Raw genomic sequence first — 20,619 nt, forward strand, 5'->3', positions numbered from 1 at the left:
GCCTACAATGCAGCTACTCCAACACGCTAAGGTACACTCCAGACCAGCTCGACCATGCGACCATGAAAATATCGGATGTCTCGTGATAGCGGCCGTGGAAGTCCTTGTCACGCGCCTACTGACAGCAAATTGTCTCCGCTTTCTCGGGATGACTGAGTGTTATCTACTCTACTTTGGTTTTTAGGTTGTCGGCGTTGATCGTCCTCCACTCCCGAAACCCTGCTCCGAACTGCGGCGCACGTCATGATCTAGCATCCCAGCCCGTTCCACAACCCTCCACGTACGCACAACAACAACAATAGCAACACCGACGATAGTGAAGCGGCTTGAGGCCCCGGGATAAACTAGAAACCATGATGGAGAGGAACCTTCATAGGGCTCGTATTATTTCGAGCATCGCCGCGACGGCTATATCGCTAGCATGCGGCACCAACTGTGGGACTGCCTTGACGGAATCACTCCCTACGATGTGCTCAAGAACCGCCACTGACCAGCGAAATGCATACAAACAGATGTCTACAGCGCGTGGGCGCCGCAGTTCGCTGATAAGCTCCGTCTTTCGACGACGCAGAGCGAGCTCATTGGCGTGGCTGGCAACTTGGGCATGTACACGATGGGCGTCCCGATCGGTTGGGTCATTGACCGCAACGGTTCACGACCAGCTGTCATGCTAGGTTCGGCATTGCTTGGTATCGGCTACTTTGGACTCAAGGTCGCTTTTGATCAGGGTGACGGATATGTGCCTTTATTGTTCATTTGCAGCTACCTAACAGGCTTTGGTGGCTGCATGGCGTTTGCTGCTTCCGTGAAGACATCGGCCCTCAACTGGCCTCACCATCGCGGTACAGCTACTTCGTTCCCGCTGGCTGCCTTTGGTTTGAGCGCATTCTTCTTCTCAATGTTTGGAGAGATTGCGTTCCCAGGGGACACAAGCGCCTTCCTGCTGGTCCTAGCGGTGGGGACCATTGGCCTGACCTTTGTGGGATTCTTCTTCCTCAAAGTGTGGCCGCACCCGAATTCGGAGCACCATCATCACAACCATGCGGGTGGTAGCCTCGGGGAATCTGGTACCCCGTATCAAAGTGTCCCCGGTGTGTTATTAGCCGACTCTACGGAGCTGAGGCGGACGACCTCCGCTCCTTCTCGCGATCAATTTGTTGCCAAAACTTCTAGTGTCCATACTGATGAAGAAATAGGCTCAAACAGCGGCGAACAGAACGTTGTTGCAGATGGAGAAGGCGGGGTCGGGGATAATTTGGCAACGCACCCAAAGACTTTGGACACGGACGTGCCGCGACGAGGCGACGAGGAAGCTGCCGATGAGACTTCGTCATTGATGTCCCGCTCATCAACAGCTTCGTCGTTACCCGGAGAGGTACTTGTGCAGAGCATAGACCTCGACCGCTCCCATCGAGTTGATATTCGTGGTTGGAACTTGTTGAAGAACACCGAGTTCTGGCAACTTTTCTCGATCATGGGTATATTGGCCGGCATCGGACTCATGACAATCAAGTGAGTCACGTTACGTGCCTTGTGGACGAATATATCCAGCTAATCATTCTACAGTAACATTGGACACAACACAAATGCCTTATGGAAACACTACGACGAGTCCGTGAGCGAGGAGTTTTTGATTGGCAAGCAACAGATGCACGTGTCAATACTCTCTGTTGGTAGCTTCTCAGGAAGGTTATTGAGTGGTAAGTCAAACAAAGAAACATTGCACGCTTAGATGCGATGCTTCGACCTATGTTCTTGCGACGGAACTGACAAGAGTACACAGGGGTCGGATCGGACTACCTCGTCAAGAACCTAAAAGCCAGCAGGGTCTGGTGTCTGGTTATCTCAGCCCTTGTCTTTTGCGCAGCCCAGATATGTGCTTTGACCATCACAAACCCCCACTTCCTCTTGTTCATATCATCGCTCTCGGGGCTGGGCTATGGCTATGCATTTGGGGTATTCCCTTCCATAGTAGCCGAGTCGTTTGGGATCCACGGCCTGTCGCAGAATTGGGGTTTCATGACTTTCAGCCCGGTCCTGTCCGGATGGATATTCAACTTTTTCTACGGACAAGCGTTCGATGCACATAGCGTCGTCGGTCCAGGAGGCGAGAGGACCTGCCTGGAAGGAATCGAATGCTACCGTCCTGCGTATTTTTTCACATTAGGGGCATGTGGTCTGGGCCTACTCGTTTCCTTGTATGTGATCAGGCACCAGAGGTTGCAGAAGCTCCGAGAGGCGGCACGTGGGGTAGGAGGCGAGTAGGAGAATGTGGACATGCGAGGCCAGCTTTTGATGCCACAGGAGAAACCGCTTCATCTTGTAAACTAGCATTGGCAAGGAGTTTTGGAGACGCATTTGTTTGCGCGCAACTTAGAGACACGATTTGTAGTGCACGGCATTTAGACTATCGCCATAGACAGAGCAAACACACAAGGACGCGGTCAAGTTCTTCGGTTCTGAAAGAATGAAATCCCGATAGGGTCGCCTTAATTCCCACGATGGGGGTAGCGTAAGGCTTGGAGTAAATCTTGAGTCAACATGACACGGAAAAAGAGAAATAAATAATGCCGAGCTCGGTAAATGCGTGCTCTTACGAAATTGTCGCGAGCTAGCTGTATACTGCGTGTGGATTTCGTACCGAACCCCGATCCGGATCGTACCGGGACTCGCTTCAGTTTGGGTTAACCCATCAATAAGACGAACTAGTCTCTTGGCTCTTTGAGTGTATTACTAGTAATAGTATTATGGCAGATTAGTTTCTTGTACTTTTTTCTTCTTTTTTCTTCGTTTCTTTTTTTTTTTTTTTTTTTTTCGACGCCAAAACTGGGGACCTCATCAGCCGACTCCTCCTGGCTTGCTTCCAGAAGGGGAGCCGTGCTAGGCAGTGCAACTCTCAATGCCGAATTGACATATTTAGTGGGGATTAGTCGTACAAAGGGTGGGGGTAACCCGCATTGGCAGTGCCACGCAGATTCGACGGATGTGAGACTTCGCCAAAGGACGACCTGATTTCCGTTTTCAGATGACGTCCGAAAAAAAAAAAAGGGAGAGGCAGCCAGTCGCCATTCTCGACGCAGAATTCAGGGCAGGTCTATGTATTGTATCCAGGCTGGGGCAAAGGGTAGTGAGTAAGTAGTAATTCAACAGATAAAGAAAGGACGATGTTTGAATCGGTGAGCAGCTCTCCCGCTCTCTTGATTGCGTCAAGTTAGTATTGCTTGCAAGACGAGCGGCTGCTTTGGGCGGACAATAAGAGAATAAGACGCATCGTACCGGTATAATAGGTAGGAATATGTATGTAGGCAAGGTACGGTCGGAGGTGCGCTCCGCTCGGCTAAAGCGCCTTCTCTACGGTAGGGCCACTGACGACCAAAGGAACCGCGTTCATTTTCTTCTATTTTTTCTTCGCATTAAATCAAAGCAAGGGATGACGGGGAGTCCAAATGTAGAAGTTTTCTTCTTCTTGGCTCTTTAAAATCGGGGGTCCAAAAACCACGTTTGTTCCGAACCAAACGAAACCTGGATGTGGGGCTGAAAGCTCTTCGGTGTGGTTCAAATTTGAAGCAGCTGAATGATGATCTGCCCACCCCCTGGTGGACGAGGGGCGAGTCGCCCGAAGGGGCTGGAGGCTTTTTTTCCCTCTCTCTCTCTCTTCCTACCAGTAGTATGTAACCAAAGTCTGCTTCGTGGTTGGATAGATAGTTATGGCTGTCAGCAGCTTAAATTGTTTTGATCCAGGCGATGGTAGGACGGGCAGATCGAAATACTGCTTTTTAGGACACAATATCCCGGTAATGTAACTCTATCTGGATAGGATCCGGCTGGTATAACGATGAAAACCAACATCTAAGGGTCGTAACTTCAATAGCTGTCCGACGAGGACAACATGTTTTCAGATGGCGCCTGCTGTAATAATCAATGATGGGAAGCAGAAGAAAGCTAGACCGGTGAGGCTCTATCGGGTTTCGTACACCACAGTTCGGAGATGGTCCGGTTCCACACGTGGGTGCACGATCCAGGGATGAGTCTGTTTTTTTTTTCTAGAATAGGCCCGACTGAAAGGGCTCGACTGTTGAGCTGAACTCCCCCGAGGCGGCACATACGGTTATTAGGTTTCTAGGTCGAGGCACCGACTTTTGGTGGCATGGTAATTACCTGATCAGACGGGTCATTATTCAAGTGTGCTGGCGTGATAAGCGTCAAAGTAGTCATCTAACATGACTTACCAAGTAGTTGGCTGTAATTTACCGTACAAGCAATCTAGGCATTGTAACCACAGCGAGTTTACGTGGTAGTTCGTAAATAATACTGGTTAGGGTCAGCTGAGGCCCCCATCCCAAACACCATGATTAGGTATTTAACAGGACGAAAGATCTGAGTTTCCAGAACGAGTGGGTACAAAAACCCATGACAGTAAAAAAGCAATCCAGATTTCCAGATTTTCGATACTCCTCCGTACCCCGCTGACATGGAGATTGACATTGGATCTTACGGTCCCTTGTTCACACACTCAGTGTACCTACAGCATTTCCCACTGGTTGAATTCAAGGCGACAGGTGAGAAGCATGACTCGAGAAAGATCCACTTCCACGTTGCAGCACTGCCCGCGCAAGGGCGTGTGTCTGCAATGCTGCGAGCAAGCTTGAGACTACGAGGTATTCGATCAAGGTACCCAGATACACGTCGGGAGAGTGCCTGTTTTCTTTTCCTTTTGGTCTTTTCTCTTCTCATCTTCGAAAGGGCCATCTCCCCTGTTGCCTGCTAGCGCGTGGGATGCCACGCGTAGCTCATGCATGCACATGTGCAAGCCCTCGACAGTCTTGCCGATAAACTTTTGCTATAGCCGAAGCTTGGGATCTCGATGGGCCATAGCATAACTGTCCTCAAGCACACTACTAATATGGTACATACTAATGCAGTATGGTAAATACGAGAGGAGAGTACCGGTATATGGTATTTGAGGTACGGTATACTGTACAAAAGTGCAAGACGGCGGTTGGGTGGAAGATATGTTGTGTGGTGGTCATTTACCGAATCTATCGGTTTGGTCTGGACTGCCGGCCGGCATCTCATTGGGTATAAACAACCTCAACTCATCGGAATCCCATTCTTGGATCTCGACGAATACCATGCGTGCTCATGCTTTTGAATTTTTACGTTGAGTGCAATCATTGGGATCATTTCCCCCAATAGACTCTTTCTTTTGCCTGGGCACAATTATTCGAGTTCTACCTATCTAGTCTATTTCTAGATGCAAGCCTGTCAGTGGGCGGGCGCTTGATGCAAGGGAGCACAACAAGGTGCCAAGCCGGGATTTGCTACATATTATGGAACCGTCAAAACGAAGGATGATCCGACGAAAGCAGAGTGAGGAACATGTCAAGGCAGCATAAGAACTGGTAAAAGCGGAATTGTCTGTACCACTCACTTTCTAGCAAAAGCGCTTATTTTGAATTTATGAAGACTGATGCGGTGCTATAGGTACGGTACCCCAAGGTGGAGGACAAATAGGTGTCCAAAATGGTCAGTATTAAAATGGTGGTGGTGGATTCAAGGTTGCTTGGTGTCGATAGCCAGGGTTTTCTTGCGGTGAGTGGGTGACTGAGCTGCCCTTTCAAGATCCACCTAATGCATGGAGCTCATCACGCACTTCTTGGCCCTTATCTACTGGCCTGCCACTTAAGTACCTTACCTATCTGGTATGTAACAAGATTGATCTAGGTACGGTACCTTGGCTGTGATTATCTGCCCCAATTTACCAACGACCATCAGCTGCCCAGGGTGTGTGTGACTTTCGGGCCCTTTGGAGCTTCTCAATCTGGGGTTCTGTCTGACGCAAGCAGAGGACAAGGCAAGGTTGCAAGGATACAGCCACTACTGCAACCCCCAAGCCTCCACTGGAAAGGAACTTCGAACCAATCCCAAACTCTACGCATCGCTCTAATAATTCACCGTCGTTCTATCTATTCTTCATTCCTGCTCTGGCTGAGAGCTGTACTACTTAGGTCTAGGGACCCAGTAGATTGGTTTTCTTATCCTCGAAACGAGACCGCCAAATTTACGGTCGCACTGCTCGTTTGCTCTCTGCTCCGTTGTCGCATCTTGCAGAGTGCACTAGATTGACACAGCAATTCCCACCAGCCACCCGCCCCCCCAAGGGTTTGTTTCCGATCGAGCGGGACTGATTAATCAGGATTGTCGTCCAATTCCTGCTGCAAACCGGCCGTACATACACAACCGACTCTGTCATCAACCAATACGTCTTTGTCTTGGTGCCGCTCACTAAACCGCCTATACCTCCGAGCCATCGAATTTCTGGCCCGGGACCCTATCCGGCTAAAATATCCCCACTCCGACGACGTATTTGGCGTCTTGCCTCGCTGGCGAAAGTCTACTTGACCCCCACGCCCTGGCACAGTTGGCGATCAAGTTGCTATCCCGGGCGACCCGTGTCCGCCCGTCTATCACAATCGCTCGCCAGCCGTTTGTTGCACAGTCCTGCTGTCACAGGCCAGCTACGTGCTGTCTTAACAATTCTTCCACGACTTGCGATCCGATCGCTGCAGCCGGCAGCCTTCCATCTCGGGTAATCGAACGAACGACGAAGCATATCCCATCCGCTCTCGACAACAAAGCATCCGCAACGGGGGACTTGCATCTCCTACGTTCTGCTAGACAGAAAGGTTTATACGCGACGACTCGTCGATGGGATCCGATTAGGCTGGGTGCGTTGGCCATTGTAAGCCGCCCGGGCAACGACCTTTGCCAGCGCAGCGCGCAGCCCCTCGAGTCCCAGGCCCCACGCCATTAAGGGCGCAACGAAAGAGGCCTTGAAACCCAATACAATTGGGTTCCCTGGCCAACAGGACCATTCATGATGGGCGCTTGCATGAGTGCGAGCTCGGAGGAGTCGGAACAGAAGAAACGCAGTCAAAAGATTGATAAGGATCTCGAGGAGGACTCAAAGAGATTGAGGCGAGAATGCAAGATTCTACTGCTTGGTAAGTTTACCTCGCTCTGTCTTGACGAGAGGTTGGAAACGACGAGGGGTCATTTCTCTTAACAATTCACTACAGGTTCTGGCGAGAGTGGCAAGTCCACAATCGTCAAGCAGATGAAGATTATACATCTGAAAGGCTACTCGGATGACGAACTTTACAACTACCGGCCAACGGTCTTCAAGAATTTAATTGAATGTGCGAAAGCCGTGATCAGCGCCATGAGGCAATTCGACATAGAACCGCAGCTGGAAGGGAACAAAGAACTTTGCGACTATCTGCTCGACTACATGGTCGAGTCGGGACCACAGGCAGAGATAGACCCCAAGGTCGGTCAAGCTGTGCAGTCAATATGGAATGATCCTGCAAGGGAACAGTTGATGGACAGGCAGACCGAGTTTTACCTGATGGACTCGGCAGAATAGTGAGTTTCGGCTTGGAAATGCTGGAGATACCCGCGACAGTATCGCATTTGGTCGCAAAGCTAACATTGGTCGTTCTCACCCAACCAGCTTCTTCCAAGAGGTTCTGAGGATTGTCTCTCCCGACTACCTGCCCAATGAGATGGATGTTCTTCGCGCAAGAACAAAAACTACAGGCATATACGAGACACGCTTTCAGATGGGCCAACTGAGCATACAGTAAGCAAGCAAAGAATCCTGTCCGAATATGCACGTGATAAATCAGATTACTGACTTGCATTGCGCGCCACAGCATGTTTGATGTAGGAGGCCAGAGGAGTGAGCGTAAGAAGTGGATCCACTGCTTCGAGAACGTGACATCCATCATCTTTTGCGTTGCACTGAGTGAATACGATCAAGTTTTACTTGAAGAAAGCAGTCAAGTACGTTTAGCAATAGGCCCCCAGGCCAAAAAGTGCAGTTACTGCTTTGTGACAGCCCAATGCATTCCTATTGGCGCGCATGCTAACCTAATATCGGACATACAGAACCGCATGATGGAAAGCCTTCTGCTCTTCGATTCGGTGGTAAATTCGAGGTGGTTCATGAGGACCAGTATCATATTGTTCCTCAACAAGGTGGATATTTTCAAGCAGAAACTTGGCCGATCGCCTCTCGGCAACTACTTCCCAGATTACTCTGGAGGCAACGATGTTAACAAGGCAGCCAAGTACTTGCTGTGGCGTTTTAACCAAGTTAACAGGGCTCACCTAAACCTATATCCTCAGTGAGTCCACCCTAGACCCCAGTGCTGCTACTTAATAATGTTGCTGACTTTTATAATCACCCAGTCTTACGCAAGCTACCGACACCTCGAACATTCGACTTGTCTTTGCGGCAGTAAAAGAGACTATACTCAACAATGCCCTGAAGGACTCAGGTATTCTGTAATCCGCAGCAATTCTGACCTACATTTTCATTCTAGTTCCTTCCTTATACGCCCAACCTTTGCACCTTATGTTTTTTATTGATACCACGATCAACTTCATACTGAATCTATCTTGCCACGGCACTTATATTATACTAGCATCAGCTCGGAGTTATGGTGGGGCGGCTTCTGCTGTTATGACTACAAACACTTTCCCTCACTTCTTTTCGCTCACCCTTATTGTTACGTTTTTTTCTCATCATGGCCAAAGCGGCTCTCCATACAAGATGTTGCGTCGATTTATTACCCTTTTCCCCCTTCGGGTTCGGCGGTCGAGTAGCTGCAAATTGAGCTTGTTCACGACCATTATGAGGAACATATTTTGCACTCCATTCGTGTGGAGCTATTTGTCCTGCACTTACGGGCTTGGATCGGCAATATAGCAGTTCAGCTTTGGACCGCACTAATGTACCACGCTTTCAGACTGGATATAGAGAGGGAGAAACACGTGGCGACCCAACCTACCCAGATCTGTCTGTAATACGCAAGAATGAATGGCATTCTGTCCTGCAAAAGAGGCTCAACTGTGAGGCTATGTTACCCCTGCCGGAGATGCAAATCAAAGTTGCTTCCTGAACCATGCGGAGTAAGTGGCCTTCGAGGGGGCACTAAAGGTCGTCAACGGGCCTTTGCATTTGCTTTTCCGTCCAACTGCTTGGCGGCAAACAAAAAAGTCTAGGAGGATCAACGGGCAAGAAGAAACCAACGGGTCAGAAAGTTTCGCGGGCAAACGCCCTCTGGCGATAGTGCAACAGGCTGGCTGCTTGTCTTTGTATGTGAACAGATCACGGCACAAGAGAACAAGAAGTTCAACCGAAGACGCAAGAGGCACTAAACTGTGGTTGTCTGGTTTCGGCCCTAGTAGGGTCTTGGCTATGCGGGGGTTGGCTGGTGAACGGCGACTCTGGGCTGAGACTTAATTGCCTGCCGCTTATGTAACCTACCTTACCTTAGTTCCTCGCCAAGGGACGAGACGTACCGCAGTGGCGTCCATGAGGTAAATGCCAAGATGCAAGTGTCACTTTATAAACAGACGCTATACTAGCTAGCTGAGCAACATAGCTTGAGCTTTGGTCGCAGCTCTTGAAGCTGTGGTCTCTAGTGTATGCTAGCTGCAAGCAGTGATGTCCACTCTAAGAACGAGGTTGAAAACATATCGTGCAACAAAAGCCTTTTCGTGGTTGGGTTAAAACAAATAGATAGCCTACAATCAATGTTATACACCTGGGCCGAATGCAATTGGGGTTTAGAGCCAGCAATTGCAGCATTGTGCCCGTCAATTGCGTACTGCGCATACCCGGTGCTGTGTACAGGTCGCACTGGGCAAGTAAGGTAGCTAACGTAGCTGCATTGCCCGCTGGCCGGTCGTACTGCGCAGGTGTGTCCAGGCTGTGTTGCTCAAAAACGACGAGACCGGGGAGCTGTGGCTTTGGTGCAATGACAGCTCACCTCAGAAGACAAAAGTCTGTACTAAGTTTCCGTGTGAACCAATCTCCCAAGGACTCCGCACCGAAGAGGTGCATACCTTACTATAGTACATCGTATACAACCCAGGCTATAATTAAACAGTGGAGACAGATGCAAGAAATTCCGAGTACAAACCAAAGATCCGTAAGACAGGCTTCAAACCTACCAAATCATTGAGTCCAGAGGAATAATGCCAAGTCATGGCATCTCACCCTCCATAGACCAAAAAAAAAGAAGAGAAGCTTCCAACTTGATTCGTTTGCGTCACTGTGCAGAGCCGCTGCATCAAGCACAAGGAACCCTGTGGAACTGAACCATCACCTTGTGTCTTGATAAAGCCCCGCATCGCATGATGCCATGGATGGCGAGGGGCAGAGATCGCACGACGAGCGCTGATCGTTATGAGGGTATCTCTCGTCGTCCGACTAATGTACACAGTATATGCCTCTTTTACCTACATACCTACCTACATCCTGCCGATGCGTGCCGTACAGTAGTAGTTAGGTGGATAATTGAGCAAAAGCACATACGAACATGGCGACCTCGTTGGCGCTCAATGTTACTCTTTGTTTCACTGCGACCTTTCCAACGGAAAAGCTAGATGAGCTCGAGCAAAACTGCGCCTGGAGCTTAGACTCCGGAACCGGAAGTTGCACTGAACCTCGAGTCTAGACAGGTATGCAACCCATTGACACCCGGGAAGTTCCTGTTCGTCGTCTAATAGTTGCTGCCACCCATACATAGTATTGTCGTGCCCGAAAGCGAATTGCAGCGTAAGATTTCCAATTGGTCTGGTTTTCACGTGTGGTGTGTGGCCATTGGTGATGAGAGGTAGCTAAGGTACCTTAGCTGGAGGTACCGAGCAGGAGACGAACTTGCGGCATGCGTTTTCTGTCACCGCCCTCACCGCTTGTCCACATGGATTCACAGCCTCGAGAAACTGGTCATTTGATAATCCAATGTCCTGCGAATATAGGCTTGCGATAATTAGCAGCTAGACAATTCTATCTGAACTGGTTTTGTCGGACTTTCAGTTTAATGGCCAAGAGGGTGGGAGAGGCCGAGACCCTGTTCCAGGTATGTGTGTGTACTAGCTCCATCTCCAACATAAACGCTCGGCTGGGTGGGGTACGACAGGGAATTGGTTGCAGCCAACATCAAATCAGTCAACTAAAGTTCGGTCGGATCAGCACCTAGCACCCCGCAACCCCACTCAATCCTGGTAGCTGTGCCTCGTCTCACAACATAGCTCCGGAGCTCCTCCGCCCACCGGTCTGATCATCCCGCAGTTGCCGTTGGCCATAGATAGGTAAGGGCATGGCCTGTTTTGCTCCTTCCCGTTCTCTTCTTCCTCTGCAGTTAAAACATTCTCTGAAATCCATTTTCTTTGGAGCTTTTCAACCTGTTTGTTATCTGATATCTGCCCGTTGAATGCAGTTATTGGCTCCTATCTGCAGCATCTACGAGTTTTCAAGACCCAACAGCAGCTCCACCACCCCCAGACCCACAGAGGTATCCTACCCCACGATCTCCGGCCCGTAGCACAAGATAAGATGGCTACCGACAAGCCCCAGCGTATACCGATGCGGGAGAGGCGCCCTTCGTCCGGCGCCCCGCTGGTCGATATCACGGGCTCCGTTTCGCCCGCCGGCGTCTCCAGGCCCAAGCACAAGCGTACATTGACAGGCTTCGGAGCTCAAGAGATCAAGAGTGTTGAGGGTATGTGCAGCCCATAAGGATGTTGCAACCGATGCCATCTGCTGCAGTTCCACATGTCTCTTATATCCTCTCATGAATCAGACTGCTGACAATCCCGCTTTTCTCTGCCTCAGCCTCCATTCCGGAGGGCCAACGCGCGGCATGGAGCAAGCATCAGGCCAAGCCCTTTCAGGACAAGGAGGAGTTCGAAAATGAGGTTGTCCGCCATATCGAGACCACGCTGGCCCGTAGTATGTTCAACTGTAATGAGTCGGCTGCATACTCGGCCGCCGGCTTGGCTTTCCGTGACCGGCTCATCATGGAGTGGAACAAAACCCAGCAGCGCCAGACCTTTGAGGACAAAAAGCGTGTCTATTACCTCAGTCTTGAGTTTTTGATGGGCAGGACTCTAGACAATGCCATGCTGAACTTGAACCTGAAGGATGTTGCCAAGCGTGAGTATCCCTTGCATCATTGCTCCGCGTTTATCCCTCCATGATAAAGACTGACTTGCTTCTTGCCCCACTCCAGAGGGTCTGTCTGAGCTCGGCTTCAACGTTGAGGACATCATTGGCGAGGAGCGCGATGCCGCACTGGGAAATGGTGGTCTTGGCCGACTCGCTGCTTGCTTTTTGGACAGTCTGGCATCTCTCAACTACCCTGCCTGGGGTTACGGGTTAAGGTACCGATATGGTATCTTCAAGCAGGAGATCGTTGACGGCTACCAAGTCGAGGTGCCAGACTACTGGCTGGACCAGAACCTGTGGGAGTTCCCCAGACACGATGTCACTGTTGACATTCAGTTCTACGGCCATGTGGAGAAGTCGCAGGAGTCCTCCGGCAGTAAGACGAGCGCCAACTGGGTTGGTGGCGAGACTGTAACCGCGATAGCTTACGATATGCCCATTCCCGGTTATGCTACTCCCACCACCAACAACCTCAGGCTGTGGTCCAGCAAGGCTGCAAGTGGCGAGTTCGACTTTCAGAAGTTCAACAGCGGTGAATATGAGAGCTCAGTCGCCGACCAGCAGCGTGCCGAGACGATCAGTGCCGTTCTCTACCCCAATGACAACCTCGAGCGAGGAAAGGAGCTGCGTCTCAAGCAGCAATACTTCTGGGTTGCCGCTTCGCTCTACGATATTGTTCGTCGGTTCAAGAAATCCAAGAGGGCATGGAGGGAGTTCCCTGAGCAGGTATGATAGAGCGCTTCTCGAATATCTCCCCATAACATGTGCGATGCCGAAAATCTGACTGGTATTATTTTGCTAGGTTGCCATTCAACTGAATGATACCCACCCTACTCTGGCCGTCGTTGAGCTTCAGCGCATCCTCATTGATCTTGAGGGGCTCGACTGGGACGATGCCTGGAACATTGTCCAGTCCACCTTCGGCTACACCAACCACACGGTTCTCCCCGAGGCTCTCGAGAAGTGGCCCGTTGGCCTGATCCAGCACCTCCTACCGCGACACCTTCAAATCATCTACGACATCAACCTCTTCTTCCTCCAGTCAGTAGAGCGCCAGTTCCCTGGAGACCGCGATCTTCTCAGCAGGGTATCCATCATTGAGGAGGGTCAGACCAAGATGGTTCGCATGGCGCACCTTGCCATCATTGGATCCCACAAGGTCAACGGTGTCGCAGAGCTCCACTCGGATTTGATCAAGACCACAATCTTCAGGGACTTCGTCGAGATCTTTGGTCCCGACAAGTTCACAAACGTCACAAATGGTATCACGCCACGAAGGTGGCTGCATCAGGCCAACCCCAAGCTGTCAGAGCTCATTTCCACCAAGTGCGGTAGCTATGACTTCCTCAAAGATTTGACCGGCCTCAACGAGCTGGAGAAGTGGGTCAAGGACGAGGAATTCCGAAAGGAATGGGCCGCTATCAAGCGGTCAAACAAGGCCAGATTGGCCGACTACATTAAGCGCACCACCGGTGTCACTGTCAGCCCTGATGCGCTCTTCGATGTGCAAGTGAAGCGTATCCACGAGTACAAGCGTCAGCAGATGAACATCTTTGGTGTCATTCATCGCTACCTTGCTCTGAAGGCCATGACCCCTGAGGAGCGCGAGAAGCAGCTGCCGCGTGTTTCCATTTTCGGTGGCAAGGCTGCGCCTGGTTACTGGATGGCTAAGCAGATTATCCACCTCATCAACAGCGTCGGCGCCGTGGTAAACAAGGACGAGGACATTGGTGACAAGCTCAAGGTTGTCTTCCTCGAGGACTACAACGTTAGCAAGGCTGAGATGATCATCCCTGCCAATGACCTCAGCGAGCACATCTCCACAGCCGGAACTGAGGCATCTGGTACCAGCAACATGAAGTTTGTTCTCAATGGTGGTCTGATCATCGGTACTTGCGACGGTGCAAACGTAAGTAATGAAACTCTCTTGAAAGCTTTCGAAGAATTGCCTACCATCAGCATTGGTCATTCATCCCTAACACTAAACTTTCTTTACAGATCGAGATCACTCGCGAGATTGGCGAAAACAACATCTTCTTGTTCGGAAACCTTGCTGAGGATGTCGAGGACCTTCGCCATGCACACACTTACGGCAAGACCCACGCCATTGACCCCGAGCTCCTCAAGGTCTTTGACGCCATCCAGGCCGGCAAGTTTGGAGAGCCGCAGAACTTTGGCAGTCTTATTGCCGCCATCAAGGATCACGGCGATTACTACCTTGTGTCGGATGACTTCAGCAGCTACCTCGACACGCACAAGCTGGTCGATGAGTCGTACCGTGACCAGGAGGGCTGGATCACCAAGTGCATCACCAGCGTTGCACGCATGGGCTTCTTCACCAGCGACCGTTGCATCAACGAGTATGCCGAAGAGATTTGGAATATTGAGCCGCTCAAGGTTGGTGCGTAGACGAGAAAAGGGATTTTGGGTTCTGCTGATGAGTATTTTTATGGATTCGCTGGGTTTAGTCCTCGAGAGTAGTGTTTTGTTTTTCTATTCAGCTTTTGGTTAATCCCTTTATGACTGGACTTTGGCCCTCAAGTAGGAGGATGATATGAGTATGGCGATGCTCGATGCCGTGGGCGCAATCGAGGAAGAAACAGATAGCTCATTGATGAGAAATTATTAATCAGGGTTATAAGATCAGTACCCTTGTTTCATCTCTGCATGCTGCTGTGCGTAGTATCTATTCACCAGGTATAACTTCAGCCCTTTCGATCAACCCCTCCAGGTAGCCTCCATTAGAAATATAAACGTCAGGGGATCCGCCTTGGCATTGCTCACCTGATACTTTTCATCCGCTTGCCCGAAGATCTGCTTCCACGCACTAATGGGACTTTACTTTGCATTGAGCAGCGCCATCACGTCATGCGCATATCCGTAGCCGTCCCAAAGGTCCTCGTGGAGTGCAACAGCGCCGCCTCGCTCGTGTCGTTCTTACCAAAAAATGGCCAACTCACACAACCCTTGCGCCAGGCTTGAGCGCAGAAACTAGGGCCTTGAGATGGCGACCGACTGGACGTCTGGCCAGTCGTGTAGAATCAACTTGTAGGTGTAGATTGTCGGCGGGCACGGGCTGCGGGCTGCGGGCCAGGAACAATACGCAGGATCTCAGGTTGGCTGGTAACTTTCTCGAATACGGGGCCCACTTGTGGAAGGTCCTGCACGCGATCTTGAGGTCGGGGTAGGCTTTGGACAGGGCGATGTCGTCGTGGCCTGCTGAGCCGTCGAGCTTTGGGGTTGTTAGCTATCTATACTGTTTGTCTTCAGGGATTGAGTTGTTTGGAAATTATTACATACTTACATCTACGACGGTTGCGTCCCCAGCAGCCTTCCAGTCTATGGCAACAGGCACAATACTCTCGATCTTGAACAGGACCTTGATGTAGGCCGTGAACTCGATAGCGTTTCTCTGTCGCCACCCCTTTTGCTCGCCTTCATCGTCATTCTCAATAATATCCCATGAGCTGCTACAGTCAGCCTATACACGTTCGGACTGGAATAGACGAAAGGCAGTCCCTACTGGCGCCTACTGATCTCAGCCTGCCCATCCGCCGACCGGCGCAGGGCCTCGAGCAGCAGCATTCTGGGCGGGGACTTCGTCGAGGACCATCTGCACCAGAGCCTTGAGCCCAGCATCCTTGGCGAACGCCGCGGAGCACAACATGTATCTCACCGAGGCGGACATGGGCTCCCGGCGTGCAAAGTAGCGCATCGTGACTGCGTGGTCCAGCGTGCGCTAGACGACCTCGGCAGGGATCTCGGTGGTCTCTGCGATCTGCTTGTGGGTGGCTGTCCCGTCCACCGGCACGGCGCTCCGGAAGTCGAACTGGTTGAGGACGTTCGGGGTTGCGATGTCGAGCATGGCGTGCTGTTTAATTAGCGTTCTGATGGTTTTGTTTGTGGTGCTGGTGCTGCCGGTGGTGAAAACGCATGGTATGGCAGTAGTTGAAGGTATTCACATTCGGCCGCTGGCTGAGGATATACATGTCCTATAGCGCATGTTCAAGCTGCTGTCTCATGAGGAACGAGTTTCCCGTCAGTAACTCGTACTTGGTTGGGCTGTCCGCCTCTAATGTAACCGGAGGAACGTTTCCGGCTTCAAGCTCCTTTGCGAGTTGCGTTGCATATTCCGTGATCTTGGCTGCTACGCTAAGCAGAGTGGCTGGATATTGTTGTGCGATCGAACCCATCCTAGCAACCTTGCAAGAGCAAAAGCAAAAGGAGTATGGTATTGGAATGACCTCCTATAGACTAATAGGCTGCGTGTAATCTCCAACCTGTAAATATACTTGATAAGTATAACGCATCATTGCATACCCCTCTTGCGTTTTCGGCTGCCAAGGCTTCTCTAGCCCACATTGATAGTTGGCGTGTGTTGAATTTCTCAGCATTTCTTGAAGTATAAGCTCCCATCAAAGGATAATTTGTTTCGGGATTGCGGTATTGTAATGTTTGCGAACCATAGGGCGGGAAATATGTGGCGCCAGATCGGCTCTTCCATCGAAGCGAACATATGTCAAGCCTGATATGATAGCAGACAGCTGCGGATTTCAGGAGTATCGACGATCACATGGCTTTCAAGAACGGAAACCAACTGCAGCTTGCTTAGGCAAAAGAAACAAAACTGTTGGAGGCTACAGAATAGAGTCCTGTTTGCAGAAGCACGCACTGCTTGACTTTTAAACTCACAGCCTACCCGAAAGAGACTAGTCTAGTGCCAGTATTGATGATGTTGTGCAGATCCAACACGCCAACCTTTCACAAACCAACCCCATATATGAGAGGAGACAGCACGGTTCCGTACCCCCGGGTAAGCCAGGTACTATGCCATCTCGCCTAGATCTCCCTAAAAGCTTGTCGCCCTGCCTCAACGCACTCCGCTTCTTGCCTACCTAGACTAGTACAAGACCCCCGGCCATACGGAGATCGACAGGACTGCCCAAGATAATATTCCACATCCAAAATGGGACCGTGCTTGTTCTGTACGGTTCTTGGGATTTCCTCCGATCTACATTGACAAGTTTCTTCCTGGGCCTGGGTTGGGTTCGGGAGGAGCCGAGTGGCGACAGACGATCTCCTTTTTCCACCCCCCAACGGTCCGGTGCTTGCTGTCGATCCGCTCATGAGTCCGTGGCACTTTGGAGCAAGGGCACTTGCGGACGCTTAAAATAGCCAAAATAAGACCTTTCGGTGCTTCAAGAGACAGCTCGACCATATCTGGGTTGAAGTCAAAGCGAGTCGTGTAGTGTAATCAGACAAGGAACGAAACGTCGAGTCAAACAAAACCAAGGCCAGATTATACTCACTATCGCAAGGATGTGCGACGCGTTTGATCAAACATGACGTAGTTTGTTGTTCAGCCTGATCCATCCAAACTTATCTCGGCTGAAGGAGGAAGACTTAGACAACCACACCATAATTATTTACAACAGCGGTACTTATCTAGACACTAGGCAGATCTACAAGTGGATATTCGATTAGGTCGGAAACCGGCTAACCCGTTTGTGGCTTGCCGGCGAGTCGGATACCGTCGACCGCCCCTGGGAATAAATACTACACGTATCTGAAGAGCTTGCGTCTGGCGTGGGGCGGCATAAGAGCCGTATGGAGAACCGCGTATTACTGGAATTCGGGTTACATTGTTGGACTGAGGAATAACCCCAGCCAGCTTGTTGTTTTCTGCTACTAATACGAAGTAAACACACAGAGAAACCTCTCCGATAATTACTGAACCTGCCGTCGCAGCAAAAGCGGGCCAAGTCTAGATGATGTCATCGTGCAGCCGTTCTCCTGAGCAGCGGGGCGCTGTCACGTCGCGGGATCGGATGCGTTTCTCAATGCTGACAAGGCGTGGAATAGTACCTTTTATGTACGATTGACGGGTAAAAGGTACCCAGGCATCTAGGTAAGCTTGTCAAGGAAGCACATACGAAGTAGGTCTGTGCTCTGTAATCTTCGTTGGTTAACAATACTTGGACCTTTTGCCATACTGAAAAGTATTTGGATTTGTAGCCTGCGACCGAGTACTGAGTGCATCTCGAATCAAGTCCCACCAAGTGAGACCCTATATGAAAGAGCAGTTCAGGGCAATCGCCTTTTGAAAACCCAATTCCTGGTAAAGAATTCAGGGTCCAGGCAAGCGATCAATATCAATGGGGTCAGTCATATCATTCTGACTGAATGCTGAGTTAAAATGGCGTCACGATTGCGTATGTAGCAGCTAGCGTGACTCAGTTAATTTCAGGGTTCTCAGTCTTTCGGTTCCAAGTGACAAGTTGTAGCCAGAGTCGATGATAATTTTCTCAAACCGGCGTGGTTTATCGAAGTCGAATCGGTTGTTTTGCTGTCAGTCAGATAAGTGGGAAATATCGACTTTGAAATGTATGTATAGTCTCTGGACCGGTTGTCTCGGCCTGGGCTTGCGTGGACGACGGGTGGTCTACTGTACGTTAGTCTAGATCAGGGTTAGCTTGCCGTTGTACGCGATCGCGGCGCTAGGACCTCCCAAGCGAACGTGTGCCTCGGATCGGGGGTTTATAATTCATGGGTCCAACGGCCAAGAAGTGTCAACAGCAGACACAGTTCTAGCCACATATATGGAGCAGTTACGGGCTTTTACTATACTGCAATCTCTGCATCTAGGTAGGCCGTTCCTCACTCAGCTGTACTCGGTAATTATGGCATTATCACACCTGACAGAAAGATCGTTCCAGATTCGGCGGCTGACCGTCAATTGGCGGTGAGGGAATATTAGACAGCCCCCCGGGCCTTTGGGCTCAAGCACGAGAAATGAGATTGTTTGATCGGTTGGTTTGGTTTTGAGCCTGGTGCGCCGATTGCAACCTCTTGAGCCACGTTCAGAATCTCGATGTCGAGCCACAGAGCCGATGGTCGGGAATATTGGCAGCTGTGGAGCCCTCAGCAAGGAGTCAGTGGACCTCCATCCCTGTCCTGCCACTGGCTCATGTTTGAGTGGTAGTGGGCAGGGGTGGGTCGGAGAGGAGGACTGACGTCACAGACTAATGGTGGGGTTTTTCTTTTCTCCCCTTTGTCGTTCGTTCGTCGGAGGAGAGCCATTGAGAGACAGAAAGCACATGGATGATGGCCTTCAGTAGGTACGGAGTCGTTCAGTGAATGAGATGAAAACCAAAGTACTTCATACAGCAGGCAGGGTACATATATTATGTACCTGGTATAGGACATATGTTTTAAAGCAATCGCGATGGGGCTCGTCGGCGGATTAGAGTGCATGGCGTCTTCGGACTACCACGACGGCAAACCGCGGCTTGAACTGTCAAAGGACAGCGGCGCAAACCCATCACGCTGTTCTTACCGGTCGTGTCCGTTCTGTATGTACTTTATCTGTTTGTGGCACAGCGTGCTGACTACTTCGTACCTAACTTGTCGCATTGTAGTCAAGTAGTCTAATAATTTTTTTAGCACAGCAGGAAAGGGCTGGGTTTTGGTGGGACGGATGAGGGGAAACATGTGTACTACCTTGCCGGGAAACGGAAAACGGATGGGCGACATGGATGTGAGTAGGATGGCAAGCGTCTGAGGGTGGGAGTGTTGTATCCCAGTAGCGGGCCGCAACAAAATAACCTGTTAGGTACATCTGGTTTGCCCGGCTGTCGTGTCGTCAGCCTCTGTATGCTGCTGTCGGCGCTAGCTTTTTGGGGCATTTCTGCGGGTTGACCCCAGTCAGCGTGGCAGCTTCGAGAGTTGAGCTCCTCCTTTGCTACGTTCCAGCCGGCGGCACGGCTTCCAACAAGAAACCTGGACATTTTTTTTCCTTGACAGAACAAAAGCTGATCTCCTATCCATCAATCGCGCAGCATCCTCCAACCAATCTCCGCGTCTCCCCCTCCTTCAGCTATTCTTTTACTTTCCAGCCCTCCCAAGTATCCTTCCTACCTGTCATAACCATACCAGACCTGTGCGAGCCCATCTTCTCCAACGCAAGAACCTCCCTATCCGGTGCATTCTGGTCCTTTACCCTTGGACCGCGCCACAGTTTTTTGTCGCCGCTTCTTGTCTGTCACTATCACCCGATTTTCGTGTGCTGCTTCCTCGGACCACCCGCACATCGTCATCGCAATCAGATAATCACTCCCCGAGGTTAGCCTCAGCCCTCCGACGTTTTATCAGCCCTCGATTCGCGCTGCGACTGTCCCGAAAGTTTGGAATCGGTACCAGTGCATCCTCGCCCCAATTCTCATCGTCTTAACGACGGTAGAACCCAGAAGGAATTTATTACGTCCGGCGAGGCCATATTCGGTAGGAGGTAAGAAAACATGCGAGGAAAAAAAACAAAAACAAAAAAACCGTGCAATTTTTGGAGCTGGTTTTCGCTGTACCGACATCATCGAGATGCCACTGCGCTCCAGAGACGTGACCCGGTTTAATTCAGCGGACCTTCCTGATTCCGCCGAATCGTCTCTGCAGGTGCCTCAAAAACCAGTGACAAGAGGCGGGGTACCCACAGCGGACAGCTTGCGATCTTGGTCGGGTTCAGTCGCTAACTGCACTGTCTGTCACAAACTGTAGTGAACATAGTTCAATCAGTCAAGCGCCCATCCAGCTTCACCCGCTTT

The 20,619-nt window shown here is 50.7% G+C and overlaps 7 protein-coding genes across 8 annotated transcripts; 4 read left to right on the forward strand and 3 right to left on the reverse strand.

The window, feature by feature from the left end:
* Positions 1-2: 2 nt before the first annotated feature.
* Positions 3-2,575, forward strand: MGG_11132 (uncharacterized protein). Its single transcript, XM_003714782.1, has 5 exons — positions 3-435; positions 513-1,091; positions 1,197-1,512; positions 1,567-1,700; positions 1,784-2,575. The coding sequence occupies exons 1-5, from the start codon at positions 354-356 to the stop codon at positions 2,263-2,265; spliced, it is 1,593 nt and encodes a 530-aa protein (XP_003714830.1). The 5' UTR covers positions 3-353; the 3' UTR covers positions 2,266-2,575.
* A 3,142-nt stretch (positions 2,576-5,717) lies between these two features.
* MGG_01818 (guanine nucleotide-binding protein alpha-3 subunit) lies at positions 5,718-9,646 on the forward strand. The gene is made up of 6 exons (XM_003714783.1): positions 5,718-7,004; positions 7,080-7,425; positions 7,514-7,642; positions 7,716-7,845; positions 7,951-8,189; positions 8,254-9,646. Exons 1-6 carry the CDS (start codon positions 6,878-6,880, stop codon positions 8,351-8,353), a joined length of 1,071 nt encoding a protein of 356 aa, XP_003714831.1. The 5' UTR covers positions 5,718-6,877; the 3' UTR covers positions 8,354-9,646.
* On the reverse strand, positions 8,463-8,963 carry MGG_15776 (uncharacterized protein). The gene is made up of 2 exons (XM_003714784.1): positions 8,856-8,963; positions 8,463-8,755 (listed from the first exon to the last, which is right to left on the reverse strand). The coding sequence occupies exons 1-2, from the start codon at positions 8,889-8,891 to the stop codon at positions 8,492-8,494; spliced, it is 300 nt and encodes a 99-aa protein (XP_003714832.1). The 5' UTR covers positions 8,892-8,963; the 3' UTR covers positions 8,463-8,491.
* A 1,551-nt stretch (positions 9,647-11,197) lies between the features above and the next one.
* Positions 11,198-14,774, forward strand: MGG_01819 (glycogen phosphorylase). The gene is made up of 5 exons (XM_003714785.1): positions 11,198-11,576; positions 11,690-12,010; positions 12,087-12,748; positions 12,825-13,931; positions 14,021-14,774. The coding sequence occupies exons 1-5, from the start codon at positions 11,411-11,413 to the stop codon at positions 14,429-14,431; spliced, it is 2,667 nt and encodes an 888-aa protein (XP_003714833.1). The 5' UTR covers positions 11,198-11,410; the 3' UTR covers positions 14,432-14,774.
* On the reverse strand, positions 14,140-16,237 carry MGG_15777 (the record flags this gene model as incomplete). 2 transcript variants are annotated; one of them, XM_003714786.1, is made up of 4 exons in its annotated part: positions 14,140-14,708; positions 14,807-15,254; positions 15,327-15,503; positions 15,582-15,737. In XM_003714786.1, 3 exons carry the CDS (start codon positions 15,735-15,737, stop codon positions 14,979-14,981), a joined length of 609 nt encoding a protein of 202 aa, XP_003714834.1. In that variant the 3' UTR covers positions 14,140-14,708; positions 14,807-14,978. The 2 variants fall into 2 exon arrangements, with proteins under 2 accessions (XP_003714834.1, XP_003714835.1); XM_003714787.1 differs by having other exon boundaries at positions 14,687-14,858; positions 14,983-15,254; positions 15,582-16,237.
* Positions 16,238-17,033: 796 nt separating this feature from the next.
* On the reverse strand, positions 17,034-17,240 carry MGG_15778 (uncharacterized protein; the record flags this gene model as incomplete). Its single annotated transcript, XM_003714788.1, has 1 exon — positions 17,034-17,240. The coding sequence occupies one exon, from the start codon at positions 17,238-17,240 to the stop codon at positions 17,034-17,036; it is 207 nt and encodes a 68-aa protein (XP_003714836.1).
* Positions 17,241-18,218: 978 nt separating this feature from the next.
* MGG_15779 (uncharacterized protein) lies at positions 18,219-19,751 on the forward strand (the record flags this gene model as incomplete). Its single annotated transcript, XM_003714789.1, has 5 exons — positions 18,219-18,234; positions 18,417-18,469; positions 19,224-19,374; positions 19,471-19,559; positions 19,695-19,751. The coding sequence occupies 5 exons, from the start codon at positions 18,219-18,221 to the stop codon at positions 19,749-19,751; spliced, it is 366 nt and encodes a 121-aa protein (XP_003714837.1).
* Between the last annotated feature and the right edge of the window lie 868 nt (positions 19,752-20,619).

This window comes from Pyricularia oryzae, chromosome 2, assembly GCF_000002495.2.
Source record: "Pyricularia oryzae 70-15 chromosome 2, whole genome shotgun sequence".
In the NCBI taxonomy this organism is placed as follows: domain Eukaryota; kingdom Fungi; phylum Ascomycota; class Sordariomycetes; order Magnaporthales; family Pyriculariaceae; genus Pyricularia; species Pyricularia oryzae.

Coding starts and splice junctions, on each gene's coding strand:
- MGG_11132 (XM_003714782.1), top strand. CDS start 354: ATGATGGAGAGGAACCTTCATAGGGCTCGTATTATTTCGAGCATCGCC. Junction 1,092..1,196: donor CCCGTATCAAAGTGTCCCCG/GTGTGTTATTAG, acceptor ATGAAGAAATAG/GCTCAAACAGCGGCGAACAG. Junction 1,701..1,783: donor CTCAGGAAGGTTATTGAGTG/GTAAGTCAAACA, acceptor AAGAGTACACAG/GGGTCGGATCGGACTACCTC.
- MGG_01818 (XM_003714783.1), top strand. CDS start 6,878: ATGATGGGCGCTTGCATGAGTGCGAGCTCGGAGGAGTCGGAACAGAAG. Junction 7,643..7,715: donor ATGGGCCAACTGAGCATACA/GTAAGCAAGCAA, acceptor TGCGCGCCACAG/CATGTTTGATGTAGGAGGCC. Junction 8,190..8,253: donor CACCTAAACCTATATCCTCA/GTGAGTCCACCC, acceptor ATAATCACCCAG/TCTTACGCAAGCTACCGACA.
- MGG_15776 (XM_003714784.1), bottom strand. CDS start 8,891: ATGCCATTCATTCTTGCGTATTACAGACAGATCTGG. Junction 8,756..8,855: donor CGTATTACAGACAGATCTGG/GTAGGTTGGGTC, acceptor TGCCGATCCAAG/CCCGTAAGTGCAGGACAAAT.
- MGG_01819 (XM_003714785.1), top strand. CDS start 11,411: ATGGCTACCGACAAGCCCCAGCGTATACCGATGCGGGAGAGGCGCCCT. Junction 12,749..12,824: donor GGAGGGAGTTCCCTGAGCAG/GTATGATAGAGC, acceptor TTATTTTGCTAG/GTTGCCATTCAACTGAATGA. Junction 13,932..14,020: donor GTACTTGCGACGGTGCAAAC/GTAAGTAATGAA, acceptor CTTTCTTTACAG/ATCGAGATCACTCGCGAGAT.